General features: G+C 40.0%; 1 protein-coding gene across 1 annotated transcript in view; it reads right to left on the bottom strand.

Annotated features, from left to right (window-relative positions):
• Positions 1-24,101, bottom strand: part of PKHD1 (PKHD1 ciliary IPT domain containing fibrocystin/polyductin) — a 488,222-nt gene that overhangs the window by 359,564 nt on the left and 104,557 nt on the right. Inside the window, 1 exon segment of the mRNA XM_039217466.1 lies at positions 22,962-23,112. Coding sequence (XP_039073397.1) covers positions 22,962-23,112 — 151 coding nt within the window.

The raw sequence follows: 24,101 nt of genomic DNA, 5'->3' as shown, positions 1-24,101 counted from the left end.
GATTTTTATATCTGACATGACTGTTCTCAAAGGAGAACATTAATGCCACGAACTCACTGCATCCAGTCTTCAGACTCCCTGGGCTAGAACCAACATTTTACCTTCTACAAACACTCTATGAGGGGGAAGAAACCTGGATTCTTCCAGGTCAAATTAAAAGAAAAAAAATCATACTAATTAAAGCCATATTCTTTAGGACAAAAATACTTAGTTCTTCCTTCTCTTCCTTGTCCCCTGCAAAACTTGTTTCAAGACTAAAGGGAGCCAATTAAAGTTTCTATGATCACGAAATAGAATTCTGTTGGCACAGGAAACACTGAGCAAGAGCAGGTGTATTCCTGCCTGTCCAAAAGTGTATATAGGTGCTTGTGGAAAAAACCATGCACGTGAGCACACCTGCAGGTGTGCACATGTGCACAAGGAAGAAGATAAGAGGCTATTAGAGAATACCCAGGTCTACTACAAATGATGTAAGAAGAGCATATTATAAAGGCATATTTTTCTATCATCTGGAGGAATTTCATTTTATTTGTTTTGGATCTTTATTTGTTTGGATCTCTTGCATTATCATTATTTTGCAAAGTTCCAGGCTAATTAATGTCTTTAATTTCACCTCTCCTAGAAATGAGAAGGTAAAAAAAAGACAACAATCCCAATCAGTCCATTTAAAAAGTGCAAGAGAAAAACAAAGACCATAGCTACATATGCTAAATTTCCCAGAATAGCTCAGGGTCTCTCTTAATTTAAAAGAGAAAGAAAGAAGGAAAAGAGAGTGAAGAAGAAAGAAAATGGAAGGAAGGAAGAGGGAGGGAAGGAGGGAGGGAGGAAGGGAGAGAGGAAGGGGAAACAGCGATTTCACTTATCCCATCCATGCACCTAGCAGCCGCTTTTATTGTTATTTATTTATTTCCTCCCCTTTTGAGCCAGATCCTTTTTTCTCATTTAGTCCGACAGAGACTGTCCTCCTGGAGTGACCTTTTATTCTTTCCTTTTCCTTCACCCCTCCGGGCTATTGCCCTCATGCCAGTAACTAGATAACACATTCTATCAAAGATTTTTTTTTTTTTAAAAAATCATTGGGAAGGCACTAGGGCTGATAGTGGCATCAATCGTAGCCTGACACGGGCTGGGGTCAACCATTTATCTCTTCACATAGCCTGTGGTTACTTTAGCGGCCATCTTGACTTGCTACATCTTAACAACCTTGTGCAGATGTTGCCTTTCCCAGCACTGATAATATCTGCTCCCAAGTCCTTTTCTTCCCTTGTTTGGCATATTTCTTTGTTTTATTCCAGTGGACATCTTTCCATACAAAATCAGGGTGGGAAGCCCTCCCTTCTTTCAGAGTCTTTCCATATTCCAAAGACTAGGGCTGAGAGAGCACCTTGCTTATTGGGCCAAAATTTTCAAATTAATTTGAAACACTTTTGTCCCTTAGTTAATACAGCTATGTCCTTGAACTTAAACTGTATTCACTAGCATTGCTCTAATTTTATGAGACATGAGATTTTACTGAAAGATTTGTTTTGATTAATACAAAATTATTTTCCAGACTACTCCATTCTTTTCCTATCCCCTTCTCTCCCTACTGCTCCCTGACATACCATTTGCTATCATTCTTAGTAACTTATTCATCAGACAGCATCATGCTTAAGAGAAAGCCTAACACTAGGCAGACTGCATTTCACAATCCCTGCTCCAACATTATTAGCCATGGGGCCTTGGGCAAATCTCTCAACCTTCACCCTTCAGAAGCATCCATTACCTTATCTGTAAAATGGAGCTAATAATACATATTCCATAGTGCTGTGAAAATACTGTACATAGAATAGTTATATGCCATGTGCCAGTTACATATAAAAGCTCAATATACCCGAGCTACTATGTATTCCCTTAAAGTTACTGAAGTAGTTCAATTGCTCAGGCAATGGAATGTGAAGGTGTATCCAGCATGCCCCACCCCATATGCAACAATTATCCTCACTGCCTATTTTTCCACCATTAATGATCTTCATTTATTTAGGTCTCCAAGAATTCAGTTACAAAATGCAGTTACATCTGGAGAGTTTTAGACCTTATGAACTTCAACTTTAATAAGAGTTGAATTTGAATAGGAATGGAGAACAGAAACAAAAGAAAGAAAAAGAAAGGGGCTCAAAGGAAAACTATATATACCAACAATTTTTAATCTGAATTGCAGTCCCTCATGTTCCTATAAATGCAAATAAATGTGAAATATAGTCCTCCTTTTCACTCTGTATATACTCTGTATAAAACAGTAAACTATGAAAGAGTTTTGAGTTAAAATTTGTTTTCATCCTTAAATTCCCACTAGCAGATTCCCTTTTCAAACATAATCCCTATAAAATAGACTTCAATTAAAAGTTTAAAAAAAAACACAAAATAGGGGTACCTGGATGGTTCAGTGGGTTAAGCATCTGACTTTGGCCCAGGTCATGATCTCATGGTTCATGACATCAAGCCCCACATGTGGCTCTCTGCCGTCTGCACAGTCTGCTTAAACTGTTCTGTCCCCTCCTCCTGCCCCTCTCCCTTACTCATTCTCTCTCTCAAAAATAAATAAAACATTTAAATATACATATATATACACATATATATATACATATATATACACACACACACATATATACATACATATATACATAATACATATATATATATATACACACACATACATGTATGTACATATGTATATATAGGACGCCTGGGAGGCTCAGTCGGTTAAGTGTCTGACTTCAGCTCAGGTCACGATCTCATGGTTCATGGGTTCGAGCCCCACATCAGGCTCTGTGCTGACTCCCAGCTCAAAGCCTGGAGCCTGTTTCAGATTCTGTATCTCCCTCTCTCTCTGACCCTCCCCTGCTCATGCTCTGCCTTCCTCTCTCTCTCTCTCTCTCCCTCTCAGAAATAAATAAAACATTAAACAAAAATTTTTTAAAAAATAAATAATAAATAAATTTTTTAAAAGTTTAAAGTTTAAAAAACAAAAAGAAGGTAGCGGTTAAAGGTTGGTAATGGTTACATGGAGCTCCTTATGTTATTCTATTATTATATGCAGTTGACCGTTGAACATGGTTCCACTTACACATGGACTTTTTATACTACAGAACGTAAATGTATTTCCTCTTATGATTTTCTTGATAACATTTTCTTTTCTGTAGCTTCTTTCATTGTAAGAACACAGTATGTGATACTTAAACAAAATATATGTTAACTGCTTATGTTATCAGTAAAGCTTCCAGTCAATAGTAGGCTGTTAGTAGTTAAGTTTTTAGAGAGTCCAAAGTTATACCAGATTTTTGACCACACAGAGGGCCAGATATTCAAGCATCAATTATAATTCAAGTTGTTTATTAAGAAATTAAAGAAAAGGGGCTCCTGGGTGGCTCAGTCGGTTAAGTATCTGACTTCAGCTCTGGTCATGATCTCATTGTTTGTGAGTTCGAGCCCTGCATCGAGCTCTGTGTGGACAGCTCAGAACCGGGAACCTCCTTCTGATTCTGTGTCTACACCTCCCCCCTCCCCCGCCCATGCCCCTCTCCTGCTCACATCTCAAAAATAATTAAACATTAAAAAAATAGAATTAAAGAAAAATTAAGCCCTAATAAGTAATTGCCTTAAATATGCCAATTGCACTGTTCTTCCAATTTTACCATAGAAGTGTATGACATCCCTGTCAAGAATAGGGCCAATTTCCCATGATTCTCAAAGGGATGAATTCTTAGGATGGAACGCAGAAGTCTTTAAAATTGCCTTAATGATAGATTTTATGGATTGATATATAGTCATAAATGTAAGTTTATCACCCTATGCATTATCAACATTAAATTTATAAACTTTTCAAAGTTATTCATACAACATACAGTGAATATCTTTTAATGACTTCACCAAATTATCATACTTCTACACTCAATGCCTGTAGACATTGAAATCAGGAGTCACCATCTTGAAACACTCCAGCCTGAAAGTTACAAGGTGAAGGTGCCAAGGAAGCCTTAAATGGCTGTTGACATCACTGGTCAACATTTCCTTGGCCAGAATCAAAGCAACTGGATGCTGAAATTATGAAGGATATTTTTTGTCTCTATTATCTCTTTAAATTTCTTACTCTAAACATAGAACATTTCTGTAATAAGATGAAAAAGTATTTTCTCTTATTTTGCATACTAAAGCACTTAAATGATATTGTGGAGAGGACAAAATGGTAGGAAGAGTAAAGCTGGAATTATGGGGCAATATAAAAACTGGCAAGTGCTTCAACTTTATGAAATGTATCTCCCACACCGGCACCCCCCCCCTTACCTCACAAGATATACCACCCCACTTCCCAGATAATTATAAAAGGAAAATTAAACTGGACATCCTGGAACTACAGATCTGGCTTCCTATTGCATCACTAAAACAATACAGCAAAGAACCTTACAAAGGTGCTCTCTATACTGCAAAATAAATAATTTCAACTAAATATTCATTATCAAGACTTAAAGAGTTCAGAAAGATACCATGAAAAAAATCAACAATGTCAAGCATATCTCCATATCCACAACCCACAGGAAGACCAGGTAGCAAATGGTAAAACTTATAGTTTTATTTCTTTTTAAGTTTGTTTATTTTTAAGAGAGAGAGATAAAAAGGAGGAACAGAGAGAAAGGAGAGAGAGAATCCCAAGCAGGCCCCGCACCAACAGCACGGAGCCCCAAGTGGAGCCAGAATTCACGAAACTTGAGATCATGACCTGAGGTGAAGAGTCAGACACGTAACCGAGCCACCTAGGCACCCCAAAAACTATTATGGTTTGAGAAGCCAAATGTCTTCTTTTGAAATGGGAGGGCCTTCTTGAGTAAAACCACCTTTTGTATAACATTTCTTTGGTAGTGGTAGGATTGTTTCGTGTTTCCCAATATCTACGGTCTCAAAAGAGTTTCTCAAAGTTTCACAGTGAAAGTTTTGAGCGTTGATCTCAATCTAGTGACTAGTATTAACCTTAATTACGTTCATGCATGTATTCATTCAACATAACTTTACTCTCATAGTCCTTACAAAGAAGATATAAAATGTAGGTCTTACAGCACACATTTCTACCCCACCAAGAAAAATGTGCATAAAAACACACACACAGGCACTTCCACTCAAATCGCTGTCAGAGTAAAAGGGTAGGGAAGCAAACCCTCCCTGGAAGGACTTGGGACACAAGTGGTGGGGTAACACCCACAAGAAGGCAGAAGGTGTGGTAGGTAAAGTGGGCAGAACCAAGCTCATAGCTGAGGTTAAAGCTCAGGAGATAAAATTTAATATACTTCAACTTTCTCCTCTACCCTGAGATCCACAAATCAGTATTATAATTTTACATACTTATTTTGGTAAATGTTTACAAAAGAGAACAGACTTTTCTTTGAAATATTTTTTCAAGAGAAAATTAGCAATAATAGTATGGACTCTAGAATTCTTTTATCTTTTGAGTCCCTGCTCTGCCATTTACCAGCTGTGGGTCCTGGACTAAGCCACTAACCTTTCTGAGCAGTTACTCTGTGAACTGGAGATGATAACAGCAATGACATCAAAGCTTCATTTTGGAGGGGCTTCTGGTGGCTCAGTCAGTTGAGCATGTGACTCTTGATTTGGGCTCAGGCCATGATCCCAGGGTTGTGGGAAAGAGCCTCATGTCAGACTCTGTGTGGAGTCCAGTGCCTACTTCAGATTCGTTCATTCATATTCTCTCTCTCTCTCCCTCCCTCCCACTCCCCCACCTGTCCCCACTCCTCCTCTCTCTCAAATAAAAAAAATAAGTTAATTAAAATAAAATTTAAAAATAAACAATAATAATAAAACAGGTGGTTGAAGTCAATGGCTTCACTCAGTTTCTGACAAGAAGTTAAGTATTGTTAATGTTATCACTTTCTTTTAGTAGAGATAGTGTTTCTTTACAATATAATGGAGCACAGGGACACCTGGGTGGCTCAGTGGGTTAAGTAGCCAACTCTAGATTTTGGCTCAAGTTGAGATATCATGGTTTGTGGGTTCAAGACCTGCGTTGGACTCTGCGTTGACAGCACAGAGCTTGCGTGAGATTCTCTCTCCCTCTCTCTCTGCCTCTCCTCCCCCTCTTTAAATAAATGAATAAACTTTAGAAAAATTAAAATAAAAACAGAGCATTACCTCTCTACATGACATCAGATCTAGCCCTAAAGTACTTTATCATGTTTTTCCTTTCACTTTCCTCAATCATACCAAAACAGCAATTACAGGTTTGAGTGTTTCGTTTTTATGTTTGAAAACTATTGGTTTATGCAGGTAAAGTGATGCATTCTGGGAGAAGAGAGAGATCCAGCAAAGGATGAAGGATTACCTTCTGATGCAATGGTCCTGGATTAGATGGAATACAAGGTAAAGATGCATTTAAATGCTAGAATGCCTCTCCAAGAGATCCCACACACTCTCCTCTTCAAGAAGCTACCAGTACAGGAAAATTTTAGGACAGTTTTACTGAGACAAGGAGCTGGGAACTGTTCCCCATGCAATTTCAAAGCCCCCTTAGACATGGGCACTGAAGGCTTCAATCACTGTGGGGATAGAAGACCCAAACTGTGGCCCAAACTGCATGCCACCTGGCAGAGTGAGGCTTTTTTCCAGGAGCAATGCAGAGTTAGCATAAAAGAAACATTAATAAATTCATCTCTCAAATGTGCAGAAATGTCGCACAGGAAAGAAGCCAGCTTGCCCTCTCCCTGCACCATTCTTGCTCTGGGTTAAGAAGGTACACGTTTCAGTGCTGCTGGGACAAGGGTCCCAGTTCAAACCTTTGGTCCTGCCCCCATTAAAATTTAAAACCAGATTCCGACCCATCATGGAGTGGCACCAGAGGATTGCAATTTCATCCAGCATGATTTTTATTAGCCTTGCAATTTCTTAATGGGCTCCCCTGAGGGCTGGCTGGGAGAATCCTTCACCACCAGTCCGGATTTGCTAACAGGCGGCTTAATAAACATGGCATCTGCCCCGTGACAATTGTCATAACATCTGACCAGGGTGCAGAAGGCAGAGCTAAAGGTTAACAAAACCACAGCTCGGGTGGCAGGGAGGTGAGAAGGGAAAATGCAGAAAACTGTAATCTGGAGGAAAAGGCTGCTCACTGGATCCACAGTTCCTCCAGCCTGGCCAGAGTTCCCAGGAGCTGAGCAGGCAGCTCAGCGCCTCTTGCAATCAGCATGTTTCACACACCTCATCAGTGTCACCACTGCTGACATCTCATTATGCACCAGAGGTGGAAGTGGACAGGTACGGAACGCCGAACTTTTCTTATTATTTCTGCAGCGCACCATGAAGCTGGGAGCTAATTAAGTCCTGTGGGACAGACAATCAGTGTCTTTTTTGCTAGGTTAAATTACATTATATACAGATGCAAAAATAAAAAGAGAAGAAAAAAAACAATCCCTCAGCTCTTTCCTGGTGAAGAGTGCGCATTAGAAATATGATGATTCCAAACTGGAAGCCGAAGTTGATACAGCTCCTTAACATACAGGGCCTCTAATGAAGTCACATGACAAACCCACCAGGGATCTTCCTCCTCAGAAGATCCCAAAGCCCTTGAAAAAGCACTTTTAAAGAACTTCTTGCCTCAACTCAGAGAGAAAGTTGATTGGGGGATGATGGTAAATCCTAGATTATAGGTAGGAAAATTCACTCAGCCAGGGTGGAAGAGAACACTTCCTTTGGATTTGTAAAATCCTAGACTGAGAAGAAACCCTCAGCAGTAACCCAGGATCAGAGAATGTGAGGAGGAGACTTTTCCCTTATGATGATCTAATCCAACATTTCCACAGGGAGCCAATAGGTGTTGCATGGAAAAAAAATAAATAAATAAAATTCTTATGACCAAAGAAGTCTGGGAAAGGCCAAGTTTGACAGAATAAAACTGTGTTCTTTTCTATAGGATTCCCTAAGCCTCTGCCATGACTTGCAGAGTAGAATGACATCTGCAGCATTTCCCAAACTTATTTGGCCACAGACCCTTTTTCTCCAGTGGGACTTTCTCCATTGCTAACTGCCCACAGAACTCACATTGGAAAATGCTGATTTAGTCCCATTCCTCATCACACATGAGGAAACTGAGGTTTTCCTCAGGGCTTGCCTATAATGTCACAGGCAGGTATTACCCATAATTACCCATAGCATACTCTGTAACTTAACCAGGAATTTAGAACACCAAGAGTCCCTATTCTTCCTCTCACTTGGTAAGTCATTCAGCATTTCTCTGTACTTCCTTCAGAATACCCATCTTCAGCCCTCTCAGCTGCAGCTTTAAGATGCCTCATTTCCTTATGCACTTGCCTCAGTATTGACCTTCACCTACCTGTATCTGAGCCCCAAGAGAACAGCAGCTACCTGTGTTAGAACAAACCTGGTGTCCAGGCCACACTTCACCCAGACTAGCATTCTGACTCTGATAAGCGCTCTAAAGGATATTTCATGAGACAAAGTGGTAGCTATGAAAGTTATAAAGCCTCTAACTTCCTGGATTAAATCCACTCTCCTTAGTTTGACATCAAGACCACTCATGTTTCCCAACCTTTGTTGCCAGTTGCTTCCTTCCCCATTACTTCCTTTCAAGCCTTAATTTCCAGCTGAATATAATTACTTGTATATAAACCATGTCTTCCCACATCTGGGACTCTGGAGTGGTCGTCTCTTCACTAGTATACACCTTTGCTCCTTAGCTCCCCTTATCCTTATAATCCTCATAAATGCAGGACACATCAAATGCCACACCCTCCAGGGAATTCCCAGGTGATGAGTTTTCCATCCAGATGAGATCTTGGCCTTCAATGATTTTCCACAGTGAATGCAAATATGTTTATTGTCATGTTTATGACATTCAGCTCATAGTACAGTTACTGGGTTCAAAGATCTCTCCTATCAAACAGTACCTTCCACAAGGTAGGGGCTATAACTTACTCATCTGCAGCATTAACACAACCCTTCCAAAGTTAAAACCATAATTTTATCCAAGCCCTTCATAGTTTCACAGTCTTCTGTTGTTTTTCAAAGTAACCATCTAAAAATCCCATACAGGAACTAATACTCTGACTGGCTCCTTGTGAGTGAGCTATCAATACTATTTGAGGAAGATTAAAGGACAATAATTTCAAGGAGTGCCTTGCTTTCTCTGCTAGTCATATTCTCCCATTCACTCAATGTCTGAGTACAGTCATCAGGTAGTGTCCTTCAAGGTCTTATTAATCAGTGCCAGGCAGAAACAGAACAAAATATATTTGCTTCTGCTTGGCTGTGCATACGTTTCCCCTCTGGGAAGAGAACAAAATTAAACGGCGCCGCTTTGGGGTGACTAGTACTGGAGCTGTGAGCCCAGTAGTCAAAGTCCTGCAGGCTACTGAAGGTACAGGTGTTTTATGTGGTTATGATGCTTCCTTGTTTGCTTATTTGTTTGTTTGTTAAAAGCAAACACTCTACTGAATTCTACAGGAGATTTACCAACTCTCTTTCCTTTTCATTTAGCCAATTCTCTTATATAGAAGAGGTGCTTTATTTTCACACCTGTCAAAATGCCATGCAACAGCAATACATTAAGTTATCAAAAAGGATCAGTGAGGAGGACCAGAGGAAGAGGCCTTAGTTTAGAGCCACTAAGAGAAAAAGCGAGGCCACTGTAGTCAAGTGTTGGCTTATCCCCACCCCCAACTTCCATTCCCAACTTCCCTTCATCAATAGCCCCAAGGTTTTCCTTGCGGGCATCACTGCTCTCTCATATTCTAACCCCTGTGTTGGGGTGGGGAGGGGGAGATTAGCTCTATCCTAAGGTCCACAGTGAACACTGATTGGCCAAAAGCAACCACCAAAACCTATTTTCCTACACACAGGGCAACGTGGTCAAGTAACTCAATTTGGACCAACGAGTCATGAGAAGACATTTGATGGGAGGTTCTGGGAAAGAAGTATCCTCCTTCTGAGACTGCCCATAAAAGACCCTTTCATTCCCATGCAACATGAATAAGAGAACAAGTAGCCTTGGGAGCTACTGGCAACCATCTTGTGGGCCCAGAGGAGGCAGTCTTTGGTTAAAACTGACTCTCTGGAAGCAGACCCACTGGGGCAGAGACATGGAAAGAGCTATCCCAGAGTCATCTCATTAGTGAGCACTGAGCTGTTAGATCAGGCCATATCTATGATTCCTGAGCTTTCCCATGCTGTGAACCCTCCTGTGAGTCTCTATCATTTAAGTCTATTTGAGTTGTGTTTTTTCCCTTGTGATTGAGGTCTTTATAGCATTTTTTTAAAAAAAAAAAAGGTTAAAGGGACAAATAAGAGAGCATGCATGTACAAAAAATACATATAAATAGGTGACAGAGAGCTATGGATACAGATATAGACTATAGATATAAATATATGCTCCATTTGAAAAATGGATTCAACATTATGCATAATGTCCCAGAGTGACTCTTAGGAGGAAATAAACAAGAGACCTAGCACAGGCAAAAATGCCACAAATAGCCAAGTCTCTCCACAAACTCCCAAAGTTTGCAACAATATTACAAAAGAAAGTAATAAATTTCCCAGTGCTAGAAAATCTCATAGCGGATCTTCAAAAGATATGGAATGGAAGTACATGGGGTGCTTGGATGGCTCAGTCAGCTGAGTCTGGCTCTTGGTTTTGACTAAAGTCATGATCTCATGTTTCTGAGCCCCATGTCAGGCTCTGCGCTGACATGGCCTGCTTGAGACTGTCTCTGTCTCCCTCTCTTTCTGCCCCTCCCCTGCCTATCTATCTATATCAAAATAAAGACAGAAAGAAACTTGAGAGAGAGAATGGAACCACACTACCAGTGAACGGGAGGAAATGGGAAACAAGAATATAAAAAGCTGATTTTGTCCCTCTAAATTGTATCAGTCCATATTATCTTTCACCTCATTGTCCAGCTTGTAATACCTGACACCAAGAACATAAAACATGTCATGATTCCACGTGGACTCATGGAGAAGAATTAAAGACACCATGTGGGAGGCAGGGGGTAAGCCACAAGGGTAAAGGTGAAGGACGATGTGGCTAGTCACCATTTAGGACTGACTAGATTATATGCAGTAACAAACAATCTCAAATTGTTTCATAATTGGTTATTTCTTGCTCATACAAAGTTCGCTACAAATGCTGGCAATTCTCCAGGGTAAAACAACTATCCTCTATACATTGACCCTATGCTCCGAGCCATGTAGTCATCGTGGCAAAGGAAAAGAGAGGGCTGGAGAGTCAAGCCCTAGAAATTAAAAGTTTCTACCCACATTTTAAGCAACTCACATGGCCCATCAACCCTTAAAAAGGTGGGAAAGTGCAAAGCTTCATTGGGCTCAAAATGGTTGAGAACTGGATATTAGAGATGGCTATCACAGAGGAGACTAAATGCAGAACTGTGGTACATTCTCTTGGTTAAACAAGAGAGGCAGTTCTGGTAAATCACTTAAATATCCATTAATCTTAGGAGGTTCCTAGCACTTAATTGGAAGCAAAGAAATACTTCACATTGATTCCTTCTGAGTTATAGCTGCCTCTTCCACCAAAAGGAGAATATGAAGAAACTAACTTAGTGGTTATCATATCCTAGAAAGGCCAGAAGTTCTTCTGGCAAATCAACAGAATCAAGAGATGCCTTTCCTTTTTTTGTTTGTTTTTAGTGGTTTTTAATGTATAAACTCCTACGAGCAACCAACTTGACAATAAACTATTTGTATATAAAAAAAAAACCAAGTTGTCCAAAGCCACCAATGAGTCAGCAAACAAACCAACTTGAACATTTCTGGTTCTTCATTCACCAAGCCTCAATGCCCTTGTAGAATCCAAAGAACCCTATTACAGGTCTATCCTGCCACCCAAAGCAATTTCTTAGCACCTAAATTTATCTGCAGGCTAGCTAAAAGTCTCGTATTTGGAAAGTCTCAGAAGAAATCTAATCACTATATTCCCATAATAAGACCCAAAATGAGCCCATGTATTTTTGCATGATATTAGGTTCCCTGAGAAAATTCCACACATTATTTATTTAGACCAGAACAGTTTCCATTTACAAGGCTGTACTTTAGAAGGAAATAATCATGTCATGTCCCAATGGGACTACCCTCTGCCTATCATTAATAGAGTCATTTTCACAAGGCTAATAAAAGTCACTGTTTTCCAATGAGAACAGAAACTATTATTTTAAGATAAAAGTTAAGAACAAATTTACCTGAGATGATTCAAACTCCTGTATGGTAATATAAGAATTACTCAGTGATATTATAATACCGAAGAATGATAAAAGGACTTTTTTTTCTTGGCTAAAATGTGATAGAGTCTTTGAAACCATAACCTCATTTGTTATTAAAATACCTTGGTGGAAAAGGAACAACAAGCAATGTCATGAACTCATTTAATAGAAAGAGTCCTTGAGAAACACAGAGGCACAATTAATTTGTTTGGGAGAATTTAAGCCTGCACGCAAGCCTGAATTCCCTCTTTTTAAAGAAAAAGCAAGAGAAAGAAGGCTTCAAAGTCTTGGGCTCAATGAAGTGGTAAGGCCTCTCTTCTGGTTATGTTCTGGTTAGGACACCACCACAATTAACAATGCCACAAATTGTGACATCTTACCTGTTCATAATGGTCTGCAGAATACTCACACACTCACTACCTTTCTTCATTGTATAGTCCCACTCTGTATCTAACCAGGGACAGTAATATCCAGCATATGATGATGGTTTCCTATGAGTGAGACACTGTGCTAAGTGCTCTCCATGTTTGAAGTAGGAATTCACAGACAAGAAAGTTTGCCCAATGTTCTATACGAAGGAGAAGGATCCGCCTCAAGTCCAGTTTTTATTCATAGCTCAGGCTCATAACTATTATGGTATAATACATCTTGAACTCTCAGCTTCCTCCTCCTACTACCCCCTTTATATGGATTGTCTTCCTCCCTCCCTCTAAAACCTAGACGTCAGATAGGATTAACCCTAACCAACGGAAAGGTTAAGTGACTTGCCACACACTCATAATCACACAGGACATTGCAAGAACTACAAGCCAGACCCCAGAGTCCTGTCCAACCATGTGTCCCCTTTGTCTCTGCCATCTGCCTTAACTATCCTAAGGAGGTAAAGTCACTCTCAGATGTGAAAGCATCTGCCTTCCCAACTCACCCTGCCCTCACAGTGTGCAACTGGTATACATTAGGGGCCTCACCGCACCCAGAAACTACAAGGGGTTCCAGAAGTTTTTTTCAGGTCAGGGAGGAATGGTTGAGTTCGTACACCTTAGGTCTCTGGCCTAACAACCAGCTCAGCCCTGCTTTCAGCAGTGCCTACCTCCACAGGCACACAGGCTCCATGATACACACTGAATACAATGTGGTTTGAAAGGAAGAAGAAGAATAGGAAGAGGAGAAGGGAGGGGAGGGAGAGGAGAGGACAGGCGGCAGAGGAGGGGAGGGGAGGAAAACAGGAAGAGAAGAAAAGAAATAAGGAAGGAAAACCAAAAAGAGGAGAGAAGAAACAAAAGTGAAAAAGTGTTTTTGTATTTCAGTAAGAGGGGTAAAATAAAATCAAGTAGGAAATAGAAGGTCACTTCAAATTAGCCTCTATCTAGCTACACACATTATTTTATTAATAAAATTTGTCATATCACTGTATTACACCAATTTGCTAGGTGAATCTCCTTCAACCAAAATGAAGATTAAATTAAGCAGTATGGTTTTGCTTTCTTACTAGTTATCCAGTGCAGGTATACACTTTCATTCACCTGTCCATCAAAGAGGAAGCCAATATGGATCCCACTCTCAGAGAATTTAGTGTCTAGTTGGGAGAAAACACATTTTAATAAATATATTTTAAATAAGTTTAAAAGATAAATTCCTTAAGACAAGTATGATACAGTACTATGGGATTTCCCAAGAGGAAAACCCTTCAATTTTAAGGAAAATACAATCTCCCCGAGGGAAGTGTGAAGAGCCCAAGTAAAATTTAAAAATATAAGTATTTCCCAAAAGACGGTGGCGATTGGACCATTTGACATCAGGGTGGTCCAGGAGCTAGTTTGTGGTCACTAGAAGAGTGGATGTAATGAGAACCCTGTGGAGTCTTTGTCTTGTCAACTCAAGATAACACTCTTGAAGACCACAGCTTTGATCTTAGCACCTTTAACTGAGGAAACCATCCCCATCACTAGTGATGGTGAGTGTGGGCATGAGGAAAGTGCTACCCAGACATAATACACACCTGCATCCTTCTTTTCTCTTCCTACTTGTGAACTATACCAGCTGCCCGCATTTCCTTGCCGCCCCTCAACCCTACAAAATCTGGTTTTCCTCCCTACCAATGCCATCCTACAGCCTCACATGTTACTAAGGATCTCCTGATCATGGTATTTTTGACACATCTCATCACACCTTCCTTCAATCCCTCCCCTCTCCTGCCCTCCATGATGCTACAGCAAGAGCTTTCAAACATACATTTAGCAATAGATACCTTCTTTCAACTGAGGTCTTAAGGCTCCAATTGATTGCCGTAACTTGAAAGTAACACCTGAACTCAAGTGGTGCGAGTCCTCAAGATTTGCTCTTTTTCAAGCTAGTTTTGGTTATTTATTGTGTTTCCATAAATTTTTGAATCAGCCTGGAAATTTCTACCAAAAAAAGGGAACTTATTGGGATGTTTTATTGGAATTGCATTGACTCTAAATATTAATTTAGAACATATCACTGAACTGGAAACACATCTTAATATTATTGACAACTCCAATAATGGATCTCTTAATGTCTCGTCTAGTTTAGGTTCATTAATCTTAGATTTGTGGGTTTGTAATTTTCATCAAATTTTAAAAATTTTTGCCATTATTTTATTAAATTTCTTTCTTTTGTTTAATATAATTTATTGTCAAATTAGCTAACATACAGTGTATACGGTGCACTCTTGGCTTTGGGGGTAGATTCCTGTGATTCATCACTTACATAAAACATCCAGTGCTCATCCCAACAAGTGCCCTCCTCAATGCCCATCACCCATTTTCCCTGCCCCCCCCCACTCCCTTCTACCCTCAGTTTGTTCTCTGTATTTAAAATCCTCTAGTGGTTTGCCTGCATATCTATTTTTTTTATGTGTATTTATCTTTTTGAGAGAGAGAGAATGTGAGGAAAAGGACAGACAGAGAGAGAGAGGATCCCAAGCTCTCTCCATGCTGTCAGCACACAGCCCAATGTGGGGCTAGATCTCAAGAATTGTGAGATCATGACCATTCTGAACTGAAATCAAGAGTCAGACACTTAAATGTCTGAGCCACTCAGGTGCCTCTCATTGAATATTTTTCTGTCCCTCCTATCTCTATCTCCTTTTCCATACCAGTTCCCTACATAAGCACCCTGAATTCTGATATCTGATTGTTTCTTCCAGTGAGATTGCTTCTCTCTATTTGGGTTCTATTTCCCAGTGCTGTGTTTGGAACTGTGCTCCCAGACAGAAAGCCACTCTTCACGTGTCTCCCTTCTCTCAAGGACCACAACCTTGTGCCATTATCCAATGCCCAAAATATATTTTGACAGGTTGTGTAGCTGCTTATAGAAGGAGCATAAGTCTAAAACTCATTACTCTCTTATGGCCAAAACCAGAAACCCTTCCATTCACATTTAAGAGCAATGCACTAAAAATCTGAGTGGAGGATCTCTGTAAGCAGAACTTCATGAGGCTTCCAAATATAAAAATCTGTGGATCTTTATTCTGGTTGAATCTCTCCAGAGAAGGATCTGTGTCTCCTTTCTAGAAGGAGGAGAAGTCAGGTTGCCAGAATTCCCAGCTGGGCAGAGGAAAGAATCTAGTGGGATCAGGGGAGGATGACCTCTCTCTAAAGAGTAAGCACACTTTCCATTCATCAGCTGGATTTCAAAACTATCTTCCATCCCCATCTCCTGACACTTGGTGTCAAGCACCTAATTAATATCTTACTAATTCAATTTGTGTACAAATTATGCCTCTGTATCCTGGAGAGAGGGGTAGGAATAGATGTCTGGTTGAGTTGGTGAGGAGCAGTTTTCTGGGGATCTTACCACTCTTGATAGGGTATTTCAAATACCACCCCCCCACACACACACACAATTTTTAGCATTCTGCCTCATACAGATTTCCTGGTACTTACATTTCTCTAAACCTAAAGCTTTTTTAGTGTTCTTTGGGACAAATCGTCTTGCTTTTTATCTAAGTTTCCCTTTCCAGGAACTTAAATCAGATGTGCCTCTCTCATTTACCTTTCATCTTCATATAATATTTGTATTTGTGTTACAAATACATTATTTTATCAAAGAAGAGATTTATGGCTCTGTTTCTTGTTCTCTTTTTAATATACCTACTTAAAACAGGTTCCTGAACGGTTAAGAATCCATTCTTATTTATAGTAAGCTTCATGGCCATTTTTAACAATTTTTTATTTTTATTTTTTTTTCTGTTTTGAGGGATATTGGTTCATGAATGTTTCTTGTATCCCATATCATCTCCATGACTGGATTTATTTTACAATTTGCCAAAGCACGTCATTTTTCAGAGAGTGCACAAGGGTGATAAACTTTCTGAACTCTGTATAGCGTGTATGTCTTTATTTTGTCCTTACACCAAATAGTATTTGACTGCATATAGGATTCTAGGTTTAAAATCATTTCTCAGGTAACTTTAACAGCATTGTTTTCATGCTGTTTTTTTCACTGATATGGCAGATCAGATGTTCAGAGAAACCGCTTCCAGTTATCACAACTGAAATTGCTGGGTGAAACATCTGGATGAGTCAAGTGAACATAACGGAATTCCTTCAAGGCAGAAATGGGGAGAATGCTGGTGTTCCTGCCTCTCCCTCCTTCCCTGGAGTTTCAATGTTGCCGGGTTGGACGGAGTTTAACTGGGGTCCTAACATCCATAGTAGACCAAACGCAAACAAATAATCCTGTTTTATGAGCAGCACTTAAGACTTCAACTTGAGAGGCACAATTCCAACCACTTCATGTACAAAGGGCAAGAGAGACAGAGGTAGGGAGGAGGGAGTGGTGAGAGGGGGGAGGAGGGATGGGGAAGGAGGGACAGAGAAAAGAATTGTCAACCCAGCAATTCCCACAAGCAATCCCTTCATTACCCTGACTCAGTATCTGCCCTGGCCCAAGCTTGGAATTTCTCCCAGAACTCCATAGACGAGTATAGCTTATGTTTTATCAGTTCTCCCTAAACCTGCTTTGCTTTGTGTTTGTTCTACTGTGGCTTCTCAACCCACCAAACCCAATCCGCTATTTGTCCTTCAGAAATCCCTCAAAACTGCTGGTTGTCTTAGAGCACCGTATGGCATTTTCCAGAATTCTTTCAATTCTTCGTTCTAATAGATTTTCTCTTGTTTCAGTGTATCACAGTAATACATAGTAGATATAATTAATGCCTTGTGAAGAAAAGAAAAATGTACCTGAGCTGAAATGAAAAGAAGACCATGATATATTTATTCATTTGTAAATCCATTCAACCATTCCACAATTTTTAATGAGATCTGCAGTGTACTGACCTAGTTCGAAGCATTTGAAAACAGCAGTGGGAAAACAAAGTTCTATTCAAAGGAGCTTATACCCTAGAGTACCATTAGATTTAAATTAAAAAAAATACAGATTATGGGGTGCCTGTGTGGCTCAGTCTGTTAAGGGTCCAACTCTTGATTTCAGCTAAGATTGCGATCTCATGTTTCGTGAGTTACCACACTGGGCTCTGAGCAAATAGCGCCAAGCTTACAGGAGACTCTCCCTCTCTCTCGCCCCTCCCCTGTTCATACTCTCTTATTTCTCAAAAATAAATAATAAATAAAAACTTTAAAAAACACAGGTTGAAGAACAAGATAGCAACTTTGTGTCAAAATGGGTGTGTACACCTGTGTGTGTGCTCATCTGTTTCCTTTCAGATAATAATCTTCAGGGGACAGGATTAGATAAGCAATATGTGATTTGGCTTGTTTCAACTATCCTTGTTTGCATTTCTATACTGTTCATTAATACAAGTGATTCAGTCTCTATTCTAAGCACTTGGGATATACCAGTGAGCAAAGCAGGCCAACATTTCTGCCTTCTGGGAGATCAGAGTCTAGCAAGAGAAGTCAGACACTAAACAATAAACATAATAAATTAGTAACTTACATAGCATATCAGCAGGTGATAAGGACTATAGGAAAATAGAACAGAGGAAGGGAAATTCCCAAGTATGATGTATGGAATGAGTGGCCCTGGGGCGCAGTTTTAAATAGGGTGGTAAGGGTAGACCTTGATGAGGAAGTAACACTTCAGCAAAAAGTTAAAATGAGAAGGTTGTATCTCAAAAATGAGGAAGAAGTGGGGCACCTGTGTGGCTGAGTCCGTTAGTGTCTGACTTCGGCTCAGGTCATGATCTCACAGTTCGTGGGTTCAAGCCCCGCGTTGGGCTCTGTGCTGACAGCTAGCTCAGAGCCTGGAGCCTGCTTTGGATTCTGTATCTCCCACTCTCTGACCCTCCCTTGCTCACCCAGTCTCTCTCTCTCTAAAAAAAAAAAAGAAAGAAAGAATAAAGAATGAAAATGAGGAGGAAGAGTATTCAAAGCAGAAGGGACAATCAGTGCAGATTTCAGTGTGCAGGCAAGTCTGGCATGTTCCAGGAACTGCAAGGAGCCAGTGCGCTTGGAGCCGAGCAGGCAAAAATGACAGAAATGAGGAGTGAAGACAGAGAAGAACTGGAGGAGAGAGGTGGTGCAGAGAATGGCCCTTTAGCTCAATGTAAGAACTCAGCTTTTAATTGCAAGAGAATTTGGGAACCAATGGAAAGTTGGTGAGAAGAGTGAAATCATCTGACCTATTCTGAAATGATCTTGAGGGTCCCATTAAAACAGACTGAAGGGAGGCAAGGGTGGAAACAAGTGGACCAGTTGGGTGAATCTTGCAATATTCAGTCAAGTGTGATAGTGATGACAGCTGACTGGCTACAAAGTAGTCAGATTAAAGGTACAATCGACATAATCTCCTGATGGGTCTGATGTAGAATTTCGAGGTCCAAAAATGTCTCTATGGCCCGAGCAACTGAGAAGATCGAACTGCCACCAACTCAGTCCAGGACCATGGTGGGGAATGGGGGAGTAGCAGGGACAAGCCGTGACTGTTCGGATTTTAATTCAGAATCTGCGAGATTTGAGGAGCCACTTTTATATCCAAGTAAAGAGATTAGTAGGCCCTACAGTTCAGGAATCTAAAGTTCAGGAGAGAGCTCTGGGATGAAGGGGAGATTACAACTGGGGCGTCATGTGCATGGATATATATATCTCTCTATATATATATATCCAGAAATATATATATATTTGGAGATATATATATATATATGGAGATATATATATATGGAGAGAGATATATATATGGAGAGAGATATATATATGGAGAGAGATATATATATGGAGAGAGAGATATATATATGGAGAGAGAGATATATATATGGAGAGAGAGATATATATATGGAGAGAGAGATATATATATATGGAGAGAGAGATATATATATGGAGAGAGAGATATATATATGGAGAGATATATATATATGGAGAGAGATATATATATATGGAGAGATATATATATATATATGGAGAGATATATATATATATATGGAGAGAGATATATATATATATATATGGAGAGAGAGATATATATGGAGAGAGAGATATATATGGAGAGAGATATATATATATGGAGAGAGATATATATATATGGAGGGAGATATATATATGGAGAGATATATATATGGAGATATATATATATATGGAGATATATATATATTTCTGGATATATATTGCTATATATGCAGCATACATATATGCTCTATATGTATTGCTATATATATCCATATATATCCATAAATATATATATTTATCTATAAATATATATATGGATATATATATGGCTATATATATATATCTGGATATAAATATATATAGCAAAAATTTGAAGGGATCATTTTGGAGAGTCGGCATGTCATTTTCTTACCTACATTTCCTTTTCCATATCTTTAAGCACTTTGACTAACCCAAGTTACCAAGTGCAGACTATCGTGTGTCTTCCTCCTCTCCATTCCCTCTACCACTTCCCTAGTTCAGTGCTCTCTTGCCCATTTGAGAGGCTCCTGCCTCCCGTGGCTTGCTCAAGCTACCCCACACTCAGCAGCCAGATCAATGTGACTAAAGGACACCTGTGATCATGCAGTGAATCCTCAAAGATTATCTGTCACCCGATGAATTCAAGAGCCAAACACTGAGCCTGCCGTCGCAATCCCAGCCCACCTTCCCAAACCCACAACTCACTAGCCCCCTTTACACACATTGTGTTCTTTGGACTATCCCTATAGGTTCTTGCCTCAGTGACTTGTGCATCCTGGTTCCTCTACCAGAAACACCTTCCCCTGGCAACCTGAATGCCTAAATCTTCAAGGCATGATACAAATGCCACCTACTTTGGCAGACCTGGATGACTTCCCCATCTGGAAATAATCTTTCCCACCTCTGATTCCCCACTTGATGGAAGGAGAATAGCACGGCATGAGCAACATTTTCCTAAGTGAGAGCAGCAAACACATATGAACACAAGAGATTCTGAAAATAGGATGGTCCACTGACAAACAGATTTCGATAATACTCCACACAAAAACTCTCTCTCAGAAATTCACATTGTGTTCACATGTGAATGTTCTCAAAAGTCCTTTGGTATATATATGTAACTTTCTGTAGCCCAGCTTCTGCAAATTTATTTGATCTTGCAACATTTTTATCACAAGATATTTGTTAACATTTTATGGAACATGTATTCCAAGGTTGTCATCTAGTACTTCGAGCTGGAGACCTGAGTTCTAGTCCAAGTTCAGCACTCATCAGGACTGGTTTTCCCCAGATCTAGGTCCAGATAAGGTAATTGGATATGCCAACACAGGTGACATGTCACCCCCACACCTGAGCAGGGAAACCAGACATCCCAACATCTATAGAGTGACCGTGCATACCAGGAATGGAATCTCCTAGACACTGGCACTGGCCTAGTAGATTTTCACAGACAAGCCCCACTGGTTCCTGAAGATTAAATGGCTTACTTCCCCCATAGTGATTTATGGCCATATGGCTATGATGCCAAATTACTAGGTGTGTGACCTTTGTCAGGTCACCTCCCTTTAAGGACCTGTTGGCTCATCTCTTGAATGAGGGGGCTTGTCTGGATGGTACACAACATTCCAAGCAACTGTGATGAATCTACTCTATGTGCCCATCTTCGAGCCTCACCTACTTCCTGTATGGCCTCTCTTCCCATATTATTTTTTAACTCAGAGCATGGCAAAGAACCTTGAACATGGCTGGAATTTAATAAATATATGCTGCATAAATATTTAAAGAAGACTGAGGTATTTAAACCTCTAGAAAAAAGTCAAAATTACTCCTGGAGATGATGAAAAATTAAATGAAATCTAAGAAGCAAAACAATCTGGTCAGAGCAGCAGGCATCACAGAGAATAAGAGCATATAGTTTTCTAGAACGACTACTAACAAACTAACACACCAGTAACAGCTAACACTGGACATGTGTCAGGTGGGAGGAGCAGCTACAGGGGCTCACATGTTAGGATACAAACCTCCAACCAGTCCTGTTAGGTGGGTACTATTATTCTCCCCACTTTATAGATGAGAAAACTGAAGCACAGAGGAGTTAATCAACTTGAAGTCCACCAGGTGGCAAGTGATATGTTCAAACCCCCCCAAGTCTGGCTCCAGAGCCCACGCTTATGCACTGAACAACTTGCCTCTCCCCATGATCTCACGGAGTTCGAGCCCAGGGTCGGGCTCAGAGCTGATAGCATGGAGCCTGTTGAGGATTCTCTCTCTCCCTCTCTCTATGCCTGCCCCTCCCCCCCCACTTAAGCACTCTCTCTCAAAACAAATAAATAAACATTAAAACAACAACAACAACAACAAAGAGCTATGCCTACAAACTCAGGAAGAATAGTTTGGGATTGGGAAGGTTTAACTGAAGCAGATTTCGATAGACAATCTCATGTAGTATGTGGCACATAATAGGAACTCCATAAATGTTTCTTCCAAATCAAAGAGACAAAAAGGAAAATCTAAGAATTGCTTTCATAATGAAAAAGTCACTTAAGGGAGTAGGTGTTCAATAAATATCATTTTTTTTTCATCTGTGTATCGTGAGAAGCCCAGAGAATTGTAAAAGATTATCTATTTCCAAAGAGCCCTCAGCCTCTGACTTCAACTCTCAAAAACTCCCTGGGGAGCCTGTGGACACTCTGTCTCCCCCTTGGTGGGGACTCTTAAGAACATATTCTTAGAGGGGCCATTTGGAAGAATGGTTTAGATGATTTCAAAACAGATAAATTAAGGTAAAGAGGCTAGACCAAATGCCCCCACAGTGCTTTCCAGTTCTAATTTCCATGTAATCACCTCAGAAGCTGAAGCTTCCACTCTGATCTCCACAGAACAGATGAACCGGATGGACCAGCAGACATTGCCATCCCACCAACTGAGGATGGCTGAGTGATTTGGAAACCTTCCAGAAGGGCCTGGTGAAATTGAGGGCCATTTATTTCATGAAGAAATAAACCACAGAGAACCCCTTTCAAACATGCATGCAGAGAGCAGGACAAAATGCTGAGGAGATTATCTGTTCAGAATTTGCTTTAAAAGAGCCCAGGCAGCACTCATTTATTTTTGAGAAAATATATGATTAACCATAGTTAACTACAAATTCAGATGTTGTGCATTAGACCAGCTTCTCAAAGTTTGAGAGCATTTAATATTATATATCGCTGCCATTTGGACTAAATTGTTTTTTTAATGTACACAATATTACAAATTTAATTTGAGCTGTTTGAATCAGTCTGTAAAAGAGATTTGATTATACCTGAGTGTTCTGGCCCCGGCTTTTCCATATCTCAGTAATCTTGGCGGTAATTGGCTGATTAGGCGTCTCACACTCCATCTTTGCCTCAGTTTCCATGGTAATGTTACAGGAGCTATTATAGATGAGAACTTCATCTCTTTCCACTTTAGGGCTGAAACGAGAGGGGAGGTTAAATGGGGTGTCATCAATCTTAATGAAATGCAATTATTTTTACTCTTATTAATCATTGCAAGCCATTAGCTTGTGGCAACTACAGGCCACCATTTGTCAAATTTTGCAAATTTCTGTAATTTTGTTTCCATTCTTTTATTGTTTATTTGTTTTCGTTTTATCTGCACACCCTGCAATGAAAATGCACGTGGTAAATATCTTTCACTGAGGCCTTTCTCTTTTCCGAATCTATTAGGTACATTAGCAAAAGCTTTTCCAAAGCCCAACTTAACAAGCAATGTGCACACAATACTTCCACTGCCAAAAATGGAAGCAAATGTTGGGCAGAGGTGTTTTTTTGTTTTTTTCTTCTTCTTCTTTTCCCCTTTCCTCTTTCTGTTCTTACTCACACTTAGTGTTGGGGGAGTGAATTGCCTGAATCCCCCCAGGGCAGATGGAGAAATTGGAAAACCCACACAACTGGCTAACTGGTCCCTAATTCCAACTGTGAAAAAATGAGCTCATTTAGGCTTTCAATTCCCTCTCCCCAGCTGATGGCAATGAGGCTCTGTTGCTAGCAGTGGAACATTAACTTAGTAAATTAATTAAACTTACTTAACAGCCCAGACTAAGGAGATTCGATATATGTGCCAGTTATACTACCAGCCACTCGCTTTAAAAGTCCTCTTGCTTTAAGGAGAGAAGCCAGACTGGATTTAAAATGAAAAACAGCAGTGTAGCGTTGCAGAAAGTCTAAAAATATGCCGTCTAGAGGAGGTGAAAGCATGGTTATTGCAGGCTATTGTCCCCAACAGGTGTGACATTTATTCAGCAATAATCCTGGCTTTAGGCATTGTTGCAACTAACTCAAAGAGTATTAGTAACAATAATGCACGATGTCTTATACTTTCAAACAATTTCATTTGTATGATCTCATTTTGGCCAGTAAAGTAGAGAGAGGCATAAAGAACATAAGCCACACAGATCAGG

Source organism: Hyaena hyaena, unplaced genomic scaffold, assembly GCF_003009895.1.
Source record: "Hyaena hyaena isolate Hyena2069 unplaced genomic scaffold, ASM300989v1 scaffold_694, whole genome shotgun sequence".
In the NCBI taxonomy this organism is placed as follows: Eukaryota; Metazoa; Chordata; class Mammalia; order Carnivora; family Hyaenidae; genus Hyaena; species Hyaena hyaena.
Note: the sequence above shows the minus strand (reverse complement) of the source record. Positions and strands in the feature narration are given on the sequence as shown.